The 17,641-nt window shown below is 40.1% G+C and overlaps 1 protein-coding gene across 1 annotated transcript in view; it reads left to right on the top strand.

The window, feature by feature from the left end:
- Positions 1 to 17,102, top strand: part of LOC122792408 (kinesin-like protein KIF28P) — a 1,102,337-nt gene extending 1,085,235 nt beyond the window's left edge. Inside the window, exon 23 of the mRNA XM_044060197.1 lies at positions 16,941 to 17,102. Coding sequence (XP_043916132.1) covers positions 16,941 to 17,102 — 162 coding nt within the window. The remainder of the gene's footprint in view (positions 1 to 16,940) is intronic.
- The last annotated feature ends 539 nt before the right edge of the window (positions 17,103 to 17,641 follow it).

Consider the following 17,641-nt stretch of genomic DNA (forward strand, 5'->3'; position numbering starts at 1 on the left):
TTTCCAAATTTTGAGTTGGTTCCAATTTACACTTGTCATAGTTTATGGTTATCTGCAGATAAGAACAAGTCTGGACAACCTGATTTCTTGCCCATATAAATTGATGTCTGGTCGGGGCAGTAATGAGCCAATCATCTAGATATGGAAACATCCGGAATCCGTGCAGTCTCACTGCATACATTTGGTGAATATCCTAGAGGCCAGGGACGTCGGGAGGCATACGCACTGTACTGATTTCAGTACAAGTTATGTAGAAGGGGGGGGTAGCATTTTAAATTTTCACTTTTTCGCGCTTTACTGCATGATGACGTCAGCTACGTCAGCTCATCAGGGCAGCCAGTTGGAATAGAGCTCACCGCACATGCAGTTCAAATGCTTTCCGAGCGGGAAGGAGGATTTTGGCCTCATCCAAGCGGGAACCGTTATGGTGGTCGAGCGGGAAGGAGGATTAGGATTTTGGTCTCATCCGAGCGGGAAGCGTTATGGTGGTCGGTCGAAGCAGGAGAAGGATCCGTTATGTTGGTCTCACTTCATAAGACCCGAGGGTTGGTGAGTATATGAAGAGTGTGTGTGTGCGCGTGTGTAGTACGTAAAATAAAAAAAGTGGAAAATACAGTGCTAAGACCACAAAAGTGCCAACCAAACAAATAAACACAAAAAAAGCACTGTAGAAGCGACAAGGCAGATGCCAGGGAGTTGGTAGGCTGAATCCAAAAAAGTATGTAAGACCAACTTTGGCAGGTGTTAGTCTCCTGGTAGTCTGATTATTAGCTTTAGATGATTGTCATGTTGAGGTGACACCATAACCTCATTTGCAAAAATGGGGAAAGAGGGTGGCAGATGGCTATATTACAATACACGTCAACAAAATAAATATGCAGTAATTCAAATCTTCAGCTGTTACAATGTACAGGTTTAAGAAATGTGTATGCCTCCTAAGAGGCTAAAAAGCCCAAAGAGTGGTGGAATCTGGAAGTGAAGTAGAGAGTGAAGGCAAGAAAGTTAGAGTACATTCAGATTAAGGCATGACAAGCAGTATTACTGGAGTGATGAGATAGTTGAGTTCGTGTAATATGTTCTTTCTGAAGGCAGCTGCATTAGGCATGAGTGAAGATATGTTCCTTGAGTTGGTTTCTGAATTTTGAGTAGGGCTGATGATCTTTCATGTGGCAATAAGGGAATTACATAGCTGTGTAGCCATATTTGAGAATGTATTGTTTGCAATGGAGATTTGCTTTTAGAGCTTGCAGTGTTGGCTTTGTCAGGGGTTTCTGAGGTTATATGAAAGAGTTTTAGAGAAGAGTTTATATGTGAGTGAGGAAGATGTGACTATGGAAAGGGTTCTATTAAGGAGTGTGCCTAGACAGAAGTGTGTTCTCTCTTACATTGGGAGTCATCTGACTTTAGATAGTCAGACAGTGGTGTTCTTTAAGAAGTGATCTAGTGATGAGATCTAGTGAAGAAGTGACATGTTTTACTGGCGATGATTTACAAGATGGAAATGTTTCTCATGCAAGCTGCAACTATTATGGGTATCCCGTATTCTAGTTGAAATAAGAGTATATATGTGTATATGTGTATATATATATATATATATATATATATATATATATATATATATACCTACACTATACAATAGCCCTGTAGATATTCTACACATTAACTGATTCAGGCAAATTGTGAACTTTTAAGTAAAGATCTGCATTTTCCCTGTATGTATTTCATAGTAGTTTTATTTCTGCATCTGAATGTGTTGTTTAGTTATGTTCCATGGTAAGGTAAATTTGGTTTGGGATTCTGGGGAGGGGCTGTATTTGCATTAAGGCCATGCTTCATTGAAGTAGATATTTGAATTCCTCAGCTAGCCAGGTGTTTTGTGTGAGTGAAGCAGAGCTGAAAGGAAGAAATTGTTTCTCATTTGGAAGAGACCATGGGAAAGGTTAATAGCTGTTTTGCTGGGAACTTTAATGGCAAGTAGGGGAACTAATCGAAGGTGTCCAGGTGATCTTTTAGTTTTATGATTTTATTTGTGGCTTTTGATCTGATGGGAATTGGATTATGTGGATGATTAAGTTGCTAATTGTTTATTGTGAAGGTAATGAATCACTGCTTATTGATGGAGAGTGCATATGGTGAGGTTGGATATACCGGTTGGGATGCTTGTGATTACTAGGTCTAGAAGTAAGTGCTTGCCAGAGTGTGGGTTTAGAAGAGCAGCCTCACTTTTAAGATAGATAAGACTTAAGTCTGCTAGGATTTCTGCCTTATCTTTGGCACTAGATCCTAAGCAATTGAAGCTGATCCTAACATGGTCAGGTTGTTGTTTTGGGGTGTTTTGGCATGTAGAAGGATGAAGCCTTTGAACATGGATAGTGGGTAGGGGGGTGAAAGGCAGATTCTAATTATAAGAAGTGTTCTTTTTTTGTTTGTGGAAAATGTAAGAATTATCCAGTTTAGTCAAGAGTCTGAATTAGTGTTTGTTTGAAAAATAATGGTGGATTATAGGTAATTTATGAAACAAGTAGTGTGCTTCACCTGTTTGTTTTGCCTGGTCCAGTATCTTGTACGTAGTTATAGATTGGTATTGTGTGAATCTATACCTCCCAACTGTCCAGATTTTCAAAGAATGAATAGATTTTTTGCTTCTTATTTTTGGTTTGTTCCTCAATTTGTGGTTTTCTGGCAAATGATTTAGGAATTAAGTCACTAAATAATGACACACTAGTTTCAGACTTTATAACCTTCAGAAAAATGCATGCTAAAATAAGACCTGTTCTATCAACTGTCCCAGTTTATAGAAGAGCAATTTTTAGTACTGTTTATATGTTCCCTCAATATATTTGGCCTTGTCCAGATTTATTGCATTAACAGGTTGAGAGGTACATGCAAATTGCTTTATAGAATTAGGCATAGCCAAACCTCAACTGTCCCTGATTTTGGCTCAAACTGTTGCTCTTCCCCTAATGATCCCTCCACAAAATAGCAATTTTGGAAGAAAACATAGAGGGTTTACTTTACTTTTATAAATAACTGTAATGATCAGAGTTGTACATTACTTTTATTTCAGAAATGCATGTAGATTCTCTAATTTTGTCAGCTGCTCTAAGTTAACTGTGCTCATATTAAAATGGTGTCCCTCCTTTGACAGGTTCCCAGCTGTATTGTCTGGCAATTTTATATTTTTGCATCACATTTTTGGTCCGTTTTTCATAAAGTTGCAGTTTTCTGGCAAATTAGTGGCAAATTGTTAAAGACTGAAGTTAGAAAATAATGCAGACATTTCAGTTTCAGATTTCATACCTTTCAGAAAATTCGTACTGATGCAAGAACTACTGCTATTCTATTATCTTTCTATGTTTATAAGAGCAATATTTAAAAAAATGTCCTTATTTTTGGGCCTTTGCCTCAGTTTTATTTATGAGTTTGTTGCTGTAAGAGGTTGAGAGGTTGTGTGTTTGTGTGTGTGTGGTAGGTAGCATACCTCTCAACTGTCCAAGTTTTGCAGAATGTCCAGATTTTTGCCCCATATTTTTTGTCTGTTCCTCATAAATTTTGTTATTTTCTAGAAAATCATTGAAGGCTGAAGTTGCTAAATAATGACAGACATTTGAGCTTCAGACTTCATTTCCTTTAGAAAAATTCATACTAGCACAAATCCTGTTATTCTAGCAACTTTCTAAGTTCACGAGAGCATTATTTAATATCTGTCCCTGTTTATTTTAGGCTTTGTCCATATTTCTTGCACTAAGAGGTAGGTAGGGGTGTGTCTGTGAATGAAACATCCTAGTTAGTGGTAGCAGGTGGTTAGTAATTTACTCAAGCTCAAAACCTGTACCTAAGTTACAGAAAACAAAAGCATAAAGTCTCTACCCCAACTACCATGCTGCATTTTTCAAAGAACTGACCTTTCAGGTTAATTTTCAATTCAAGGAACCGAGTTTGAGTGAATTTATATTGTATTACTGAAGAGGCATTACAGCGAATGCCTCTTCATCGACACTAAAAGAGAGAACCGTAAATTATGAGAATGGCCGTAGCTTGGCTGGGGAGGGGGGTAGCAGTTTGAGAGCTGTCAGTACAAATTTGAAAATCCTAGCTACACCCCTGCTAGAGGCTCTAGTAAGACCAAAGGAATGAACTATGAACTGGTAATGACTGGCTCTCAGACAGAAGCGCAAGTACTTTCTGGATCATCTGTTTATTTTTATGTTATAGTACAGATCCTGAAGGTCTGTCAAGCACATCCAGTCATGCTTGCCCAGAAAAGAGAGAATGGACTGAACCATGACCATCCGAAACTTCGTGTGTTGAACTGACTTGTTCAATTTGCTGAGAACCAAATTTGGTCTCCAGTCCCTTGTTTTCTTTGACACGAAAAAGAACCTTGAGTAAGTTTTGGACTCTGTCTGGTCTGGTGGGACCTCTTGGATGACTCTTTTTTTCTAGCAGCTTTTGCATTTGAATTGCTGCTTCTTTACTCTGATTGAGTGGAACATTTAGGATTTTCCTTGAGATTGGGGGTGGAAGGGAAAATGGTATTATATAGCCTCTGGATATAATCCTTTGCACCCAAGTATCTTTTGCTATATCTGGCTAGGCTCTCTGGTGCAGGGGATAAATGACCCCCAGTTGCCTCCAGAGGGTGACAATCAGGCCTCCTTTCAGGAGTGCTGGTACAGTCTGTCCAAGAAAAAAGCTCTAGACCCCTGGTTTTGTGGGCCTCCTCTGCTGCAGTGGTGTCGTCAACCACTGGAGTTTCGCCCTGTGCCCCTGGGGGAAGTTCCTCTATGTGTGCCCTGGAAAGGACCCTTGGATTTCCTGGACCACATCTTTTGAGCACCTTGTTGACTCCTTGAAAGCAATGTCTGAGGGGCAGAAAAATGTATGCCCACTGCAGACAGGATCTTTTCATCCTTCTCACACCTGGATAATATGTTCTTCACTTTGGGGCCAAAAGAAGATGTGTCGTCAAAGCAGCATTGATGAACGATGATTTCAAGGGCTCTGCAAACTCACATAGGAGCATAGAGGCATGTCTCCTGATGGAAATGTCTGAACTCACTAGCTCTGGAGGTTCCTTCACATGCATTCAAAATGAGCCTCATGGATGAATTTGAAACAGTTTGCAGGGTAGCCAAGTGAGAAGTCACAGATGACTGGACCTCTACAGGAACGAATCCTGAGAGATTATTTGACAGTTCTGTTATCAAATCTCTCTGTAACCTTTTAAAATGTGCCAAATAATTCAGAGACCTTAATTCATTACATTTGTGTGATGCTTCCAGGTGCATCTGCTGTTAACTCCCACTGATGCCTTTAGGCACCAAATATTGCTTGTTCATATTTGCATCAATAATTCCAAATCTATACTATGTAAAAGGTTTTTAAAAAATTTCATCTTAAAGCTTACACAATGGCAAACTCAACTGCATTAATATTTGACCTATGTCTAATGCAGGTAAAGGGATATTATCTGTTGCTTTTAATGATATTATAGCCTCATGTGGAAGCTCTCAGCTATATGAATAAAATGCTGCTGACAGTATGTATGTAACTTGAGTGGTTGCTGAGATATTGTAAGTTGTTTATAAAATATTATAAAGTAATAGTATCTGCGTTTACTGTGACTTATGAAATTTGGTTTAAGACCTAGAACCTAAAGAATACTACCACTATATAAATAGTTTATGCTGAAGGGTTTGCCATTTATACTTTCATAACCCCTGTGGTTCCAGAGATATGAAGATTTGTTTGAAATGTGAGTACATAATTTGATTCTGTCAAAAGGCTTAGGGTCTGTCTATTGGAAGTTGCTGTGCCAACTTCCTGAGCTCCATTGGAGTGAATGAGTTAAGACGAAGGTCGCTGAAGCATAGATATACTTCCCAAACCTGTACCTCACCCTAGACTCCCTGTTAGGGGGATGAACAATATGGTCGACAGACCACGATGCTTTGCCAGAAATGGCCTGCACCTGTCGCCCCTGGGATTCCGGACACTGGCTAAGGCTCTTGCCGCCCCTATAGTGCCATTTTTTAGGCAAGGTTCAAATGACAAATTCACCACCGTAATAGGAACAGGCAAGCAAAAACTGATGGTAATGCTACTCAATGCTAGAAGTCTAAATCTCAAAATGCACTCACTCAAGGCACTCCTTAAAATAGAGAACATCAATATCTGTGCAGAGACTGAGACCTGGTTCAAGGCTCTAGAGAGCACCCCTGCATTACCAGGCTATAACTCATACCACACTTTTCGGCCATCTAACCTGGACCAGAACACCAAAGGTGAAGGTGTGTCCATATTCATTAAGAATATCCACACCTCCAGGCTAGTTGCGCAGCATAATGCATCCGAGGTTATCCAAGTGCAACTAACTCTGGGCAAAACTGCAATCCAAATTGTAGCTTGCTACAGATCCCCCACCATGCCCCAAGATTCCCACTCCTCTTTTCTTGATATACTGGAAAATATTAGGGTTCAACCAAACACCCTAATAATGGGCGATTTCAACTACCCCACCATTAACTGGGAAAACTACTCACGTACCAACTCCTTCACTCAACACTTTCTGGAATTCATAAATTCCAATGCCCTGAATCAGTTTATCCACACTCCCATCAGGGGCAACAATATGCTAGACCTAGTCATTACCAACATGAGTGACCGGTGTTCCACACCTGAAATCAACTCCTGGTTGGTCATATCCGATCATAAGCTAATCACCCTAGATATCTGCATCCCGCTCCCAACCACCATTAAGGAAACCATGGTAAAAAATTTCTCCAAAGCCAACTTCATGCTTCTTAAGACAGAAGTGGTGAACTTTATGACACCCATGCAGATGGACAATACAGTTACAACTGCTGAATCCTACACAAATGCACTCTATAAGCACTTACACGAGTGCATGGATCGTGATATCCCAAACAGAACCAAGATGCTATCCTCCAAAAAAAGGAAGCCAATCTGGTAGTCCCCTGCCATAAACAAACTCTACAACAGAAGGAAGAAACTGTTGCAAAAGAGAGTAAAATCCCATGAGTGGAGGAGCTCCCTGGTCAGCCTCAGTAAGAAGCTGAAATCCCTTATAAGATCCCCCAAAGCTAGCTATGAAAACAAAATCGCCACTGATTCTAAGGGCAACCACAAAGCATTCTATAGCTATGTCAAGAATCTCAACGGCAACACCCAGATCTGCTCTGAGTTACAGCACAATGACACAAAAATTACAGAACCAACTGATATTGCCAACATCCTGGCAGATAGGTTCAGTGCTAACTTTACCCCCCCCCCACCCCCTAAAGGGCCTATATCTATACAGGAAGAATGCAGAGTCCCTGTAATCACATCTATGCAGGTAAAAAATGCACTCTCTAAAACCAAAAACACAGCATCCATGGGACCGGACAACATCCCAGGCTGCATTTTACATGAACTTCAGAATGAACTGGCTCCCCACCTAAGCACCATGTTCAATCATAGTCTCACGTCAGGCTTTGTGCCCACTGAATGGTGCACAGCAACAGTTATCCCACTCCACAAAGGGGGAGCCACAAACTCTGGACCTCACCCAGTTCAGGTTTGTGAAAGGCAGATCATGCCTTCTGAACCTGATCGACTTCTCTGAGGCAGTCACCAAAGCCATAGACAAGGGTAAGGTGGTTCACACAGCCTATCTTGACCTCGCCAAGGCTTTCAACACCATCCCCCATTCTGGAATTATAGATAAACTCACTAAACTAGGTATAAATCCCTACATCACAAGATGGGTTGCCAAATGGTTCACTGACAGAACCCACACTGTAAAAGTTGCAGACTCCAAATCTGACTTCAAACCAGTGACAAGTGGTGTACCACAGGGTTCAGTCCTGGGACCTCTCCTGTTTGGTATCTACTTCTCTGAAGTACAGGCTAACACAGAAGGCCTCTGGCTAATGAAGTTCACAGATGGCTGCAAACTAGGAGCTATAGTCGAGTCCCCAAATGATGTGGACATCCTACAGAAGGGCCTCACTGAGACAGATGCCTGGTGTCAGAGGCATGGCCTCAAGCTCAATGCCAAAAAGTGCATTGTTATCCCCTTTGGCAAAAACTCTGTACCCATGAACTACCACATAAACAGCAGTCTACTTAACGCCGAATGTGTGAGGAGTCCTTGGGACCCAGGTGGACAGTAATCTCTCCTTTGATAATCACATTGCCACAGTAGTCAGGAAATCCTTTTATGTGGCACACCTCATCACAAAAGGGTTCTCATCCAGGAAAAAAGAGGTCATTGTTCCCCTCTACTCGTCACTCATTAGATCCATTATAGAGTACAATGCCCCTTTTGGTATGTACTTCACAAGGCCTATGCAGCAGCTGGAAAGGTCACAGAAGTACCTCACAAAGAGGATTACTGGCCTCAAACAGATGCCCTACACTGACCATCTCAAAAAACTCCAGCTTTACTCTGTAGCATATCGCCTACTCCGAGGACATCTCTGCCCAACATATAAAGCTATGTTAAACCCAGAGATGTTGGACATGCTAAACCTAAAGAAATCCCAATCCCTCCGAGCTACACACTCTAGGGACCTAAACCTTGTCACCACACTAAACAAGACATGCTGGAGGGATAGATTCCTGTCCCAGAGACTTCCTATACTCTGGAACACGCTACCCATCTATGTCAAGCAAAGTTCCTCATTAGCACTCTTTAAGAAAAATCTTGATGAGTGGATGGAAAATAGGAAATACACCCCGGGGATCACTTCTGTGGCTCTGCTTGACAGGGGTACAGGAAATTAACTTTCTTGGGTGACGTAAGCTAGGGAACCTTGTTGGCTAGGCTTACTTAGGGCCTTGGGCCGATAGCCTAGTACCTACCTATGAACCTATGAACAGTGGCACTCTCTTCAGCAAGTTCCTTTTTGGTGGCTGCCTCTACAACCATGGCATCAATGGGCACCCCTTTACCCCACAATTCCTTATCTGCAGGTGGTGCCATAATCTTATCTGGTCTCCTGGATATGGGTTTTACTGTGCTGGGCTCCTTCCATGCCCACTGAGAGATTAAGTCAATAAACTCACCCTCAGGTGGAGTAAACCAGGACGTAGACAACCTAGTACTGAAAGCCTCCAGGAATACCGACTCCTTGGATGAAGGGTTGCTGGGCATCCAGCCACATCTCTGTTTTAAAGATCTCAAGGATATCTCCAAATGAGACATCTTCAGGAGGTGACCATGGGGACCCTTCACCTTCATCAAAGTCTGTATCATCCGTGACTGACTCTTGAGAAGAGTCCAAGTGCTTCCTGTTGCACTTTTTCTTCCTAGGGACCTCCTCAATGTGATGCTCTGGGAAGAAACTGAAACACCCTGCTGGGAAGCCTGGTGGCTCAGACTGGCTGTCCCTGTGGTAAAGAATGATCAGGCTCCAAGTGCAGAGACATCAGGGTAGAAGGTTGAAGATCCAAGGGGGGTTGGATCTGTCTGTTCTGCCAAGGCAGAAAACACCCTCTTCACAGCCTCGAAGGCAGACCACTCTGGAGAAAGCATAGACCTCAGCATTGAAAAGACAAGCTTTTGGACTGCCATCCTCTCCCACTCTGAAAACAATCTCCCTGATGTGGAAGCTAGAGTTCCGCTATCCAGTACCAAGGCTCCAACATGCAGAGTCAGCTCCAACAACTTCGGAGTCTAATGTAACACCCCAGATCTGATAGTGAAGCTACAGCTCCCAGGACCCTCTGGATCCAACTGAACTGGAGAACTCAGAGTAAACTTCAGATCAGAAGATATTTCTATCTTCAGATCCCAGACAGATGAAGCTGGAAGGCTTGGGTTCAGGGACTCTGAAACAGTCGAATGAATCAGAGAAGGAACATGGAATGGGGGGTGTAGTCAAAGGGCATACCTCCTGACACAAGGGTGTAGGAACCAACAAGACACCTGTCTGACTCTGCGCTGAGAGGATCTTCTGCACCACTCTCTCCACATCTTCTTCCATCAAACTTCTTGAAGAATGAGCTGAAAGTTTAGAGGGGGATTTTAATTGGTGAAGATAAAAAAAAGGTGAGGGCTACCCCTGAAGGCACCAGATCAGCAGATGGCAAATACCTATTCCTTGGAAGAGAAACAGGGCTCAAGCTAGTCAGATGTGATAGCTCCTTTGTCAGTTCAAAGGTGGACGAGTCCATCAATTTCTTCTTTTCCCGATCCAAAGGTGAGGTTGGATCCAGCTTAGAGCTTTACTTGGACAGCTCCAAAACTGGGCTGGATGATGTAAATGGTTTTGGAGATGAAGCTTTTGACTCTTTACCTTTACTTTCGGGAGTCTGATCTCCAGATATATCCTGTCCAGAGGCAGAAGGTAGCAAGCCGCTGAAAAGAAGCTTATTTTTTTTTCTTTCTACAAGTGCCCTAGGGTTGAACCCATGGCAGATGGAACAATCTTCTTGAAGATATAAAGGCCCAAGACAGTAACCACACATGGTGTGGGCATCAGACATAAGAAGCTTGCCCCACACTTAACATACTTTTTAAGTCCAGTGGGACCTTTCACCACCATAACTACCACTATAAAAAATCAAAATTAGGATAGAACAGATTTTATTTTATATATTATGACAGCAAGAAAGAAGAAAAACTACCAGCAGTGGTAATAACAACTACACCAAGTATAAAGAGGAAAGGAAAATACTAACAAAAGCATTTTAAAGAAGTTGTATGATAGAGAAGGTAAAGGATAGTAGCTATATAAAAAGTAAGGCAAATTAAGATTAAAAAAGTTTAAAAAATAATTATATCACTTAACTGAAAAAACACTAGAGAGCTATTGTCAACTACGTCTTTTGCAAAAAGTGGCAAACGAGATCTGCGGTAACTTAGGGTTGGTGCATTATGGGTAAGGGAGAAGCTCGAGAGTTTTTTGGTTGGCAAGAGCTTTAGTAATGTCCGAGTTGGATCCGAGGATTGGATCCAAACCCATCAGTTGAGGATAGAATGAAAACTGACAACATTAAATCAACCATTAGAAATCCAGCAGCATCAGGATTTATTAGTCTGGAGAACCATTCTTTATATGGTGAAACCCTTGGAAGCACGATACATGCAAAATAATTATTTTACAAACAAGAAAATTAGATTATGACAAGAAAAGAACTAATGTGCAATGTTAAGACTCTCAACAATCATACCTCTTAACCAAGTTTCTGTGAGCTTTATAAGGGAAGGGAATTTGGGATTTAGCAGTCTTCAGATCACTTACTCTCAGAAAGGGCTTCAACTACTCTCGTAAATCAAGTATAGCTGCAGTGTTCCTAACAAACTGAAAGGAATAACTAGGATCTTATTTCTAGAAGTTGTAGCCTACATAAAAAAACTCAGGCAGCTTCCAGCAACTCCCTCTTATAATTTATTCTACTTGTGTCTTTCGGCTTTTCCCGGTTAGGGGTCGCCACAGTGGAACTCCAGTCCGCTAATGATTGGCAGTAGATTTTTACGTGCCAAGTTGCCGGCCCTGACCCACAACCTTCAATGAAGGTATGCCCATTCACGCATGTTTCCACACAGAAGACGTTCTAGCTGAGAATCATACAGGACAATGTCTTACTGTGAGGTGACAATGCTACCGCAGCACCACCACCGCAGTATTCTTATAATTTATTCTACTAAATATTGCATTTGCCTTAATTTGTTACATAAATAATGCTAAGTAAGAATGCATTTCCTACCAAGAGGAAAGCGGACTTGTCTAAGATGCTGTATCTCTTCCGGGAAGAACTGGTTGTTTTTGGTGCAGGTTTGGGACAAGGGGAGCCCAGTTAACACAGCCTTGCTCCACTCGGCTGTGCTAAACTGCTCTGCCTTAAGACCACCAACTTACCCTTGACCTCATTTATTTATAGTTATGGAGCTGCACTCATAACCTACCCTCTAGTGATATCACCTCAAAAAAGACAACCACCAACCACCTGCTAACCCAAATCCATACTCATAACTGACAAAAATTATTTCTACCAAGCATTCTATCTCCATATAATAGAATTACTTCTCACATTTGGTTTCATCAACCAAACATTCTTTCCCCATATAACAAAATAATGCTTCCATATACAAAGCACTCCTAACATAGAACCTTTTTTCTAACAGCATTTTTTACGATCTCACTTCTTCCCTAACCAGTACCGAAGACCTTTTTAACTCTACTTAAATGTATATGAACACACCATACTGATATTGTGCTGCAACTTTATCTCATCCATACTTACCCGTCATTTACTTAACATTATTACACACTACACTAACATCATTACACATACACTAACATTATTACACATATACTAACATTATTACACACACACTAACATTATTACACACACTAACATTATTACACATTACACTAACATTATTACACATACACTAACATTATTACACACACACTAACATTATTACACATACACTAAGATTATTACACACACTAGCATTATTACACATACACTAACATTATTACACACACACTAACATTATTACACATACACTAACATTATTACACACACACTAATTTTATGATATTCCTTTACTCCATCCATATTTACTTTTCCTTTACTCTAATTCTCAACTTTTTAATCACACAATACCAGACCCCTGTACTCCCAATTTATAAGCTTTATACTCCACTACTTTCTTCCCACTATCCATATGCCTAACAGTTTATAAGTAATATCTCATCCACTGCTCTAGGATTCATTTACGCCTGCGCTAAGTATACACTGTTCTGAGTGAACAGACAACACAAACATAACTCACACCTTCTTCCTCTGAATTTTAGTTTTTCAACTGATTTTCTTGCAGCTTTAAATACTGAGGGGAATTCATAAAGGTTATCATAAAGTGTAAACTACATTTAAGCTTTGTATAATCTTTCTGAATGACTAGAAAGTACAACAAATATGTTAAGGATGTTCTTAAATACAGATTGTGTACACTTAGTGTAGGTGTTATCTAGCCCATAATCTTATTGTTTAGAATTGTAATGACTATATTCCCCATCACATACATCATGCATTTCATAGGCATTACTATATTAATTCTGTTTACACTGTTTTATCACATGTACTGTACTCAAGACACTTCTAGTCCAATTACCTGCTTCCATACTAGCCTCCACCTTCTCAAGTGCACATTTCAAAACTGAGATATCAGCTTGTTGGACCAACAACTCTGGATACCTAACCCGTTTTCTAGAACAGCTTACCTACATACTCTAAGACCTGCATCAAGAAAACAAAGTTCCTAGAAATTATCCTATTACTTTCTATATTTAAAGTGGATTATACAGAAAGGAGCTTTTCTCCAAATACTTTACGGTTGTATGGATCTCAGATTGAGCTACCTAAATGCTTGCAACCTTCACATCAAATGGGCACAATATGAACTTTGAACCACATCACATAAAAATAATGTCATTCCTGGCTAAAAAAATGTTTCAGTTATCACCATCGCTTTTCTTTAGAAATCTGACATTTTTGTAACAGAACCAGTTTTAGGGAAAGGAGGTGGGGTTGCTCTGCTTATAGATAAACCTGCAAACCTAAACCTTGTATCACTGCCTCATTCAGCTCTTCCTTTGATCTGTATCCAAACGGGATATTATTGCAGATACAGTTAGCTTTGCTCACCAAGACACACCAAAACATTCTTCAGCATATTTTTAAGGAGGTCACTGATCTGGATGGCAATCACAAAATTACTATAATGGCTCGGCCACCATTCAAACTGACTACCACAGAAAAGGCATTCTCAAAAATCTCCTTCACACTTTGAAACAATTGGCACCCCATATTAGGCAACTAGACAATCTCAGTCTCTTCAAGAGAAAACTCAAATCGCCTCTATGCAACCTAAATAAATGCTGCTTCTGAGATGATAGACTGGCAAGAAAAGAACAAAACCAAGAACTGACTTACCTGGCCTCCAGTTTTAGCTTCACACGGCTGATGTCACAGGGGACAAGACCAATCCTACATACTAGTAAGTCTTCAACAACAGACATTATACACACTAATATAAAATTTGCTCAGTACTTACATTGCCCAGTTCTCTTACTGACCAGTGCAAAGTCCATACTATCTGGGAACCTAAAGAAGACAAAATACCCCCTCCCTGAAATTCTGATATTAAGGCATATTCCCATCATAGCAGAAAATATCCTTAAAGTAGAATTACTTTAAATTAACTGGAACATGCTATACTAATGCACAGATGTAACTTCCACATGGTCTTCATTCTATAACTTCCTATCACCCATTGGAGACAGGCTATTTCTACTCAAAAAAGCAAGACTCAGATGAAAATTTACTCCTTGGCTAACATCATATTTAAAACATCGCACAAGTCTCAAGAACCAAGCCTAGAAATCTTGAAAATCTGGCCTGTGTGTACCTTAAACTGCACAGAGAGGCATTTTAATGTCAGGAAAACGCACGCAAAATATCTAGGGCAGAGTAAAAATTTCTGGCATGGAATTAAATAATCTAGGTACCAAAAAAAAAATTCCATACTTGAACAGGTAGTCATAAACCTAAGACAAATGTTTTTCAAAGCATCCTTTCATAATATATCCTGTCAAGGCCCAACCTTTGCACCCCAGTTCAACTCTTACCCTTCTGTTCCTCCTTGTATCCCTCTGCACAAATACTTGCAGACCCCCTTTCCACCCCAAGTAATAACCAAAGACCATGTCAAAGTGCTAATGTACAAAATGGACTACATCTACAAGCCCATGTTTCATACCATTCATCCTAACATAGCAAAACTAGGCAGACAATGTTTATGCTCCTTACCTTTACTTACAACTTGCATCTCACCATGCATTCCAACACACATAGTTTCAAATATGTTGTTATTAGACTAATACCTAAAATCCCATCACCCACCACAGCCTCAGATTATCATCTAATAGCCAAATTATGGCTTTGTGGCAAAATACTGGAAAAGCTACTCTGGCAAAATTAAGGACTAAATATCTAAATATGATATTCTTGCAGGCAGGCAGCATGGCTTTAAGCCCAAATGCAGTACTATAACTGTATCCTTTTCTTACACTAAGCTAACACACAACAGTAAGAGTCCATTAAATGGGGCAATATTCTTGGACATGGAATGTGCCTTTGAGACTGTTAATCATGAAGTACTGATTAATAAATTAAACCCATTGGATTTTCTAATGAGATAACTTTATGGTTCACAATCTTTCAGGAAGAACATTCAGAGACTCTGAACTAAAATACATTCTGACACTGGTAGAATATAAATGGGCGAACCTCAGAGATTCGTACTACAACCCCTCTTGTTTACAGTGCTTATTAATGACTTAACCTTGTAACATTCCACAATTAGGCTATTTTCTGCATGTAGACAATACTGTAATCACTAAAGCATGCAAAAATGCAGCCGCTATCACTGAAGAACTACAGTTTAGTATAACCCTAAAATCCCACATACAGTACAGAACACTCCACACAACCTTTAGTATAACTCTAAACCCAAAACTCCCCATACCCCACATACAGTACGGAGCACTCCACACACGACATAACATTTAGTATAATCCTAAACCCCAAACTTCTCATACCCAACATACAGTACGGAACACTCAGGACATCACACAACCTTTAGTATAACCCTAAACCTAACCCAAGCTCTAAACTCAAATCATATCCTCAGTTTAAACCTAAAACTTAATCCTAATGTATTCCAGTCCCTAAACCCCAAACTCTCACTATAACCCTAATGACACCCACAATTAACACTGTAATCCCAGTACAACCTCCAACTGTAGCTCTAAGTCACTGATTTCTACAAGCACTACAGAAACCATACTCATGCAAATGGCTTTTCATCCAAAGTAACATTTGATCAAATGGCATGTAATTCAAATGCAATATTTAGAACCAGAAGAACTAGAACAACCTGCTTTGAGCCAAAGTTTCATGAGTAAGTAGCCTATTATGTGCCATTCAGAAAGCATCCTACCTGCTTATTACAATTTTTTACCACCACTACCCCCCCCCCCCCACACACACACACACACACACACATTAAAATCCAGTTCATTGTGGTAGTGACTGGAGTTATTTTAGGTAAATTCAGAACACAACTGAAATAGTAGATGAAACCATGTTCTCATTAACTATAAAAAGTGTAACATAAGCTTTTATCACTACAAGTTAAGTCATTTTGTGTTCTTCTATGCATATAACAAACTTGGCTGCAATCCATTTAAACTAGTCTCTCTCTCTCTCTCTCTCTCTCTCACACACACACACACACACACACACACACACACACACACACACACACACACACACACACACACACACTCTATATGAGTTAGAAATAGCTCATATTAATTTCATTATTCTTTTTCTGGTTGCTTTCCATTAGCATTTAGAGACAGAACAAAGTCATACACGAGGAGCATATCCTTACCTCCTCCTCCTGTATTAACCCCTCAAAGTAAAATACAACAGAATCAATGTAAGATTATTTCAAAAGCAGTTCTTTAAGAGTAATGTTTGAGCAATTAGACTTTTCTGTCTTCCTGTCATTTTTTTATTTTTTCCTTTCCAAGGATCTTGATATTGTTTTTCAGTTACTTTCCAGGATCACTTGTAAAGCAGTAGATGCAAGTATGTAACCTAGGCCTATGCCACCCCAACCAATCTACTGGTGTAGATTACATATAAGTACCACCTTGTCTCAGTGTTGAAACTAACTAAAACTTGGGGTTGTAGAAGCATAGAGATGTTTCCCTCATTATTAATGTAATATATGAATGTTGCGGAATTATGATGAGACTTCTGATGATATGCTTTTAGGTAAGGATTTTATGTTAATGTAATACAAAGTGATCCATTGACTCACGTCCCTCTATTCAAATCTTGTGTAGGAAGATGACAACCTGAAGACACTACAACTATTTACAGAAGAGCAATCACAAATGTTCAAAGAATTTGGAAAGCAACTTGATGCGTGTGTTTGCAGACTGAAAGCAGATGTGTCTACCATAGTAAAAAAGAAACGTGAAAGCATGAGTAACGGGAAGAGCTAATGAAGAAAAAGTGCACTGCTGGCAACTCACTTGGGAGATAACAAGACAAATGTAAGGATGGCTTTTGTCCCAAGGTGACTCCTGCTGGGACACTCACGTTGTCTATAGGAAGCAATGTTTCATAGACACATTTGTCAGTTTTTGCATCAAAAAAAACCTTAACATTTCACAACGTATGAATATCCTCTCATTACCAATAGCACAGTAAGTGGAAGCTTTCTTTTAAGTGACATACTTAACCACCAATCTTGGACATTGCAAATCACAAACAAGTTGCTGCAGTTATCATCTATAAAGAGAAAGTATCTATAAAAATCTGAATAAGTGATGCACCTAGAGAGAGAGATGATCTGTGCATTTTCCCATGGAAATTGGTCCTTGTAAGCCTGAAATCATAAACAGAAATGCTATTTGGCTCATAGGTAGGTACTAGGCTATCTGCCCAAAGGCATTTGTAAGCCTAGCCAGAATTGTGTTGGCTTTCGCCACCCCCTTAGATTAGTTCCCTGTGCCTCTGTCCAGCAGAGCCATTGAAGTGA

This window comes from Protopterus annectens, chromosome 1.part2 (genome assembly GCF_019279795.1).
Source record: "Protopterus annectens isolate FY-2018-M chromosome 1.part2, PAN1.0, whole genome shotgun sequence".
Lineage (NCBI taxonomy): Eukaryota > Metazoa > Chordata > Ceratodontiformes > Protopteridae > Protopterus > Protopterus annectens.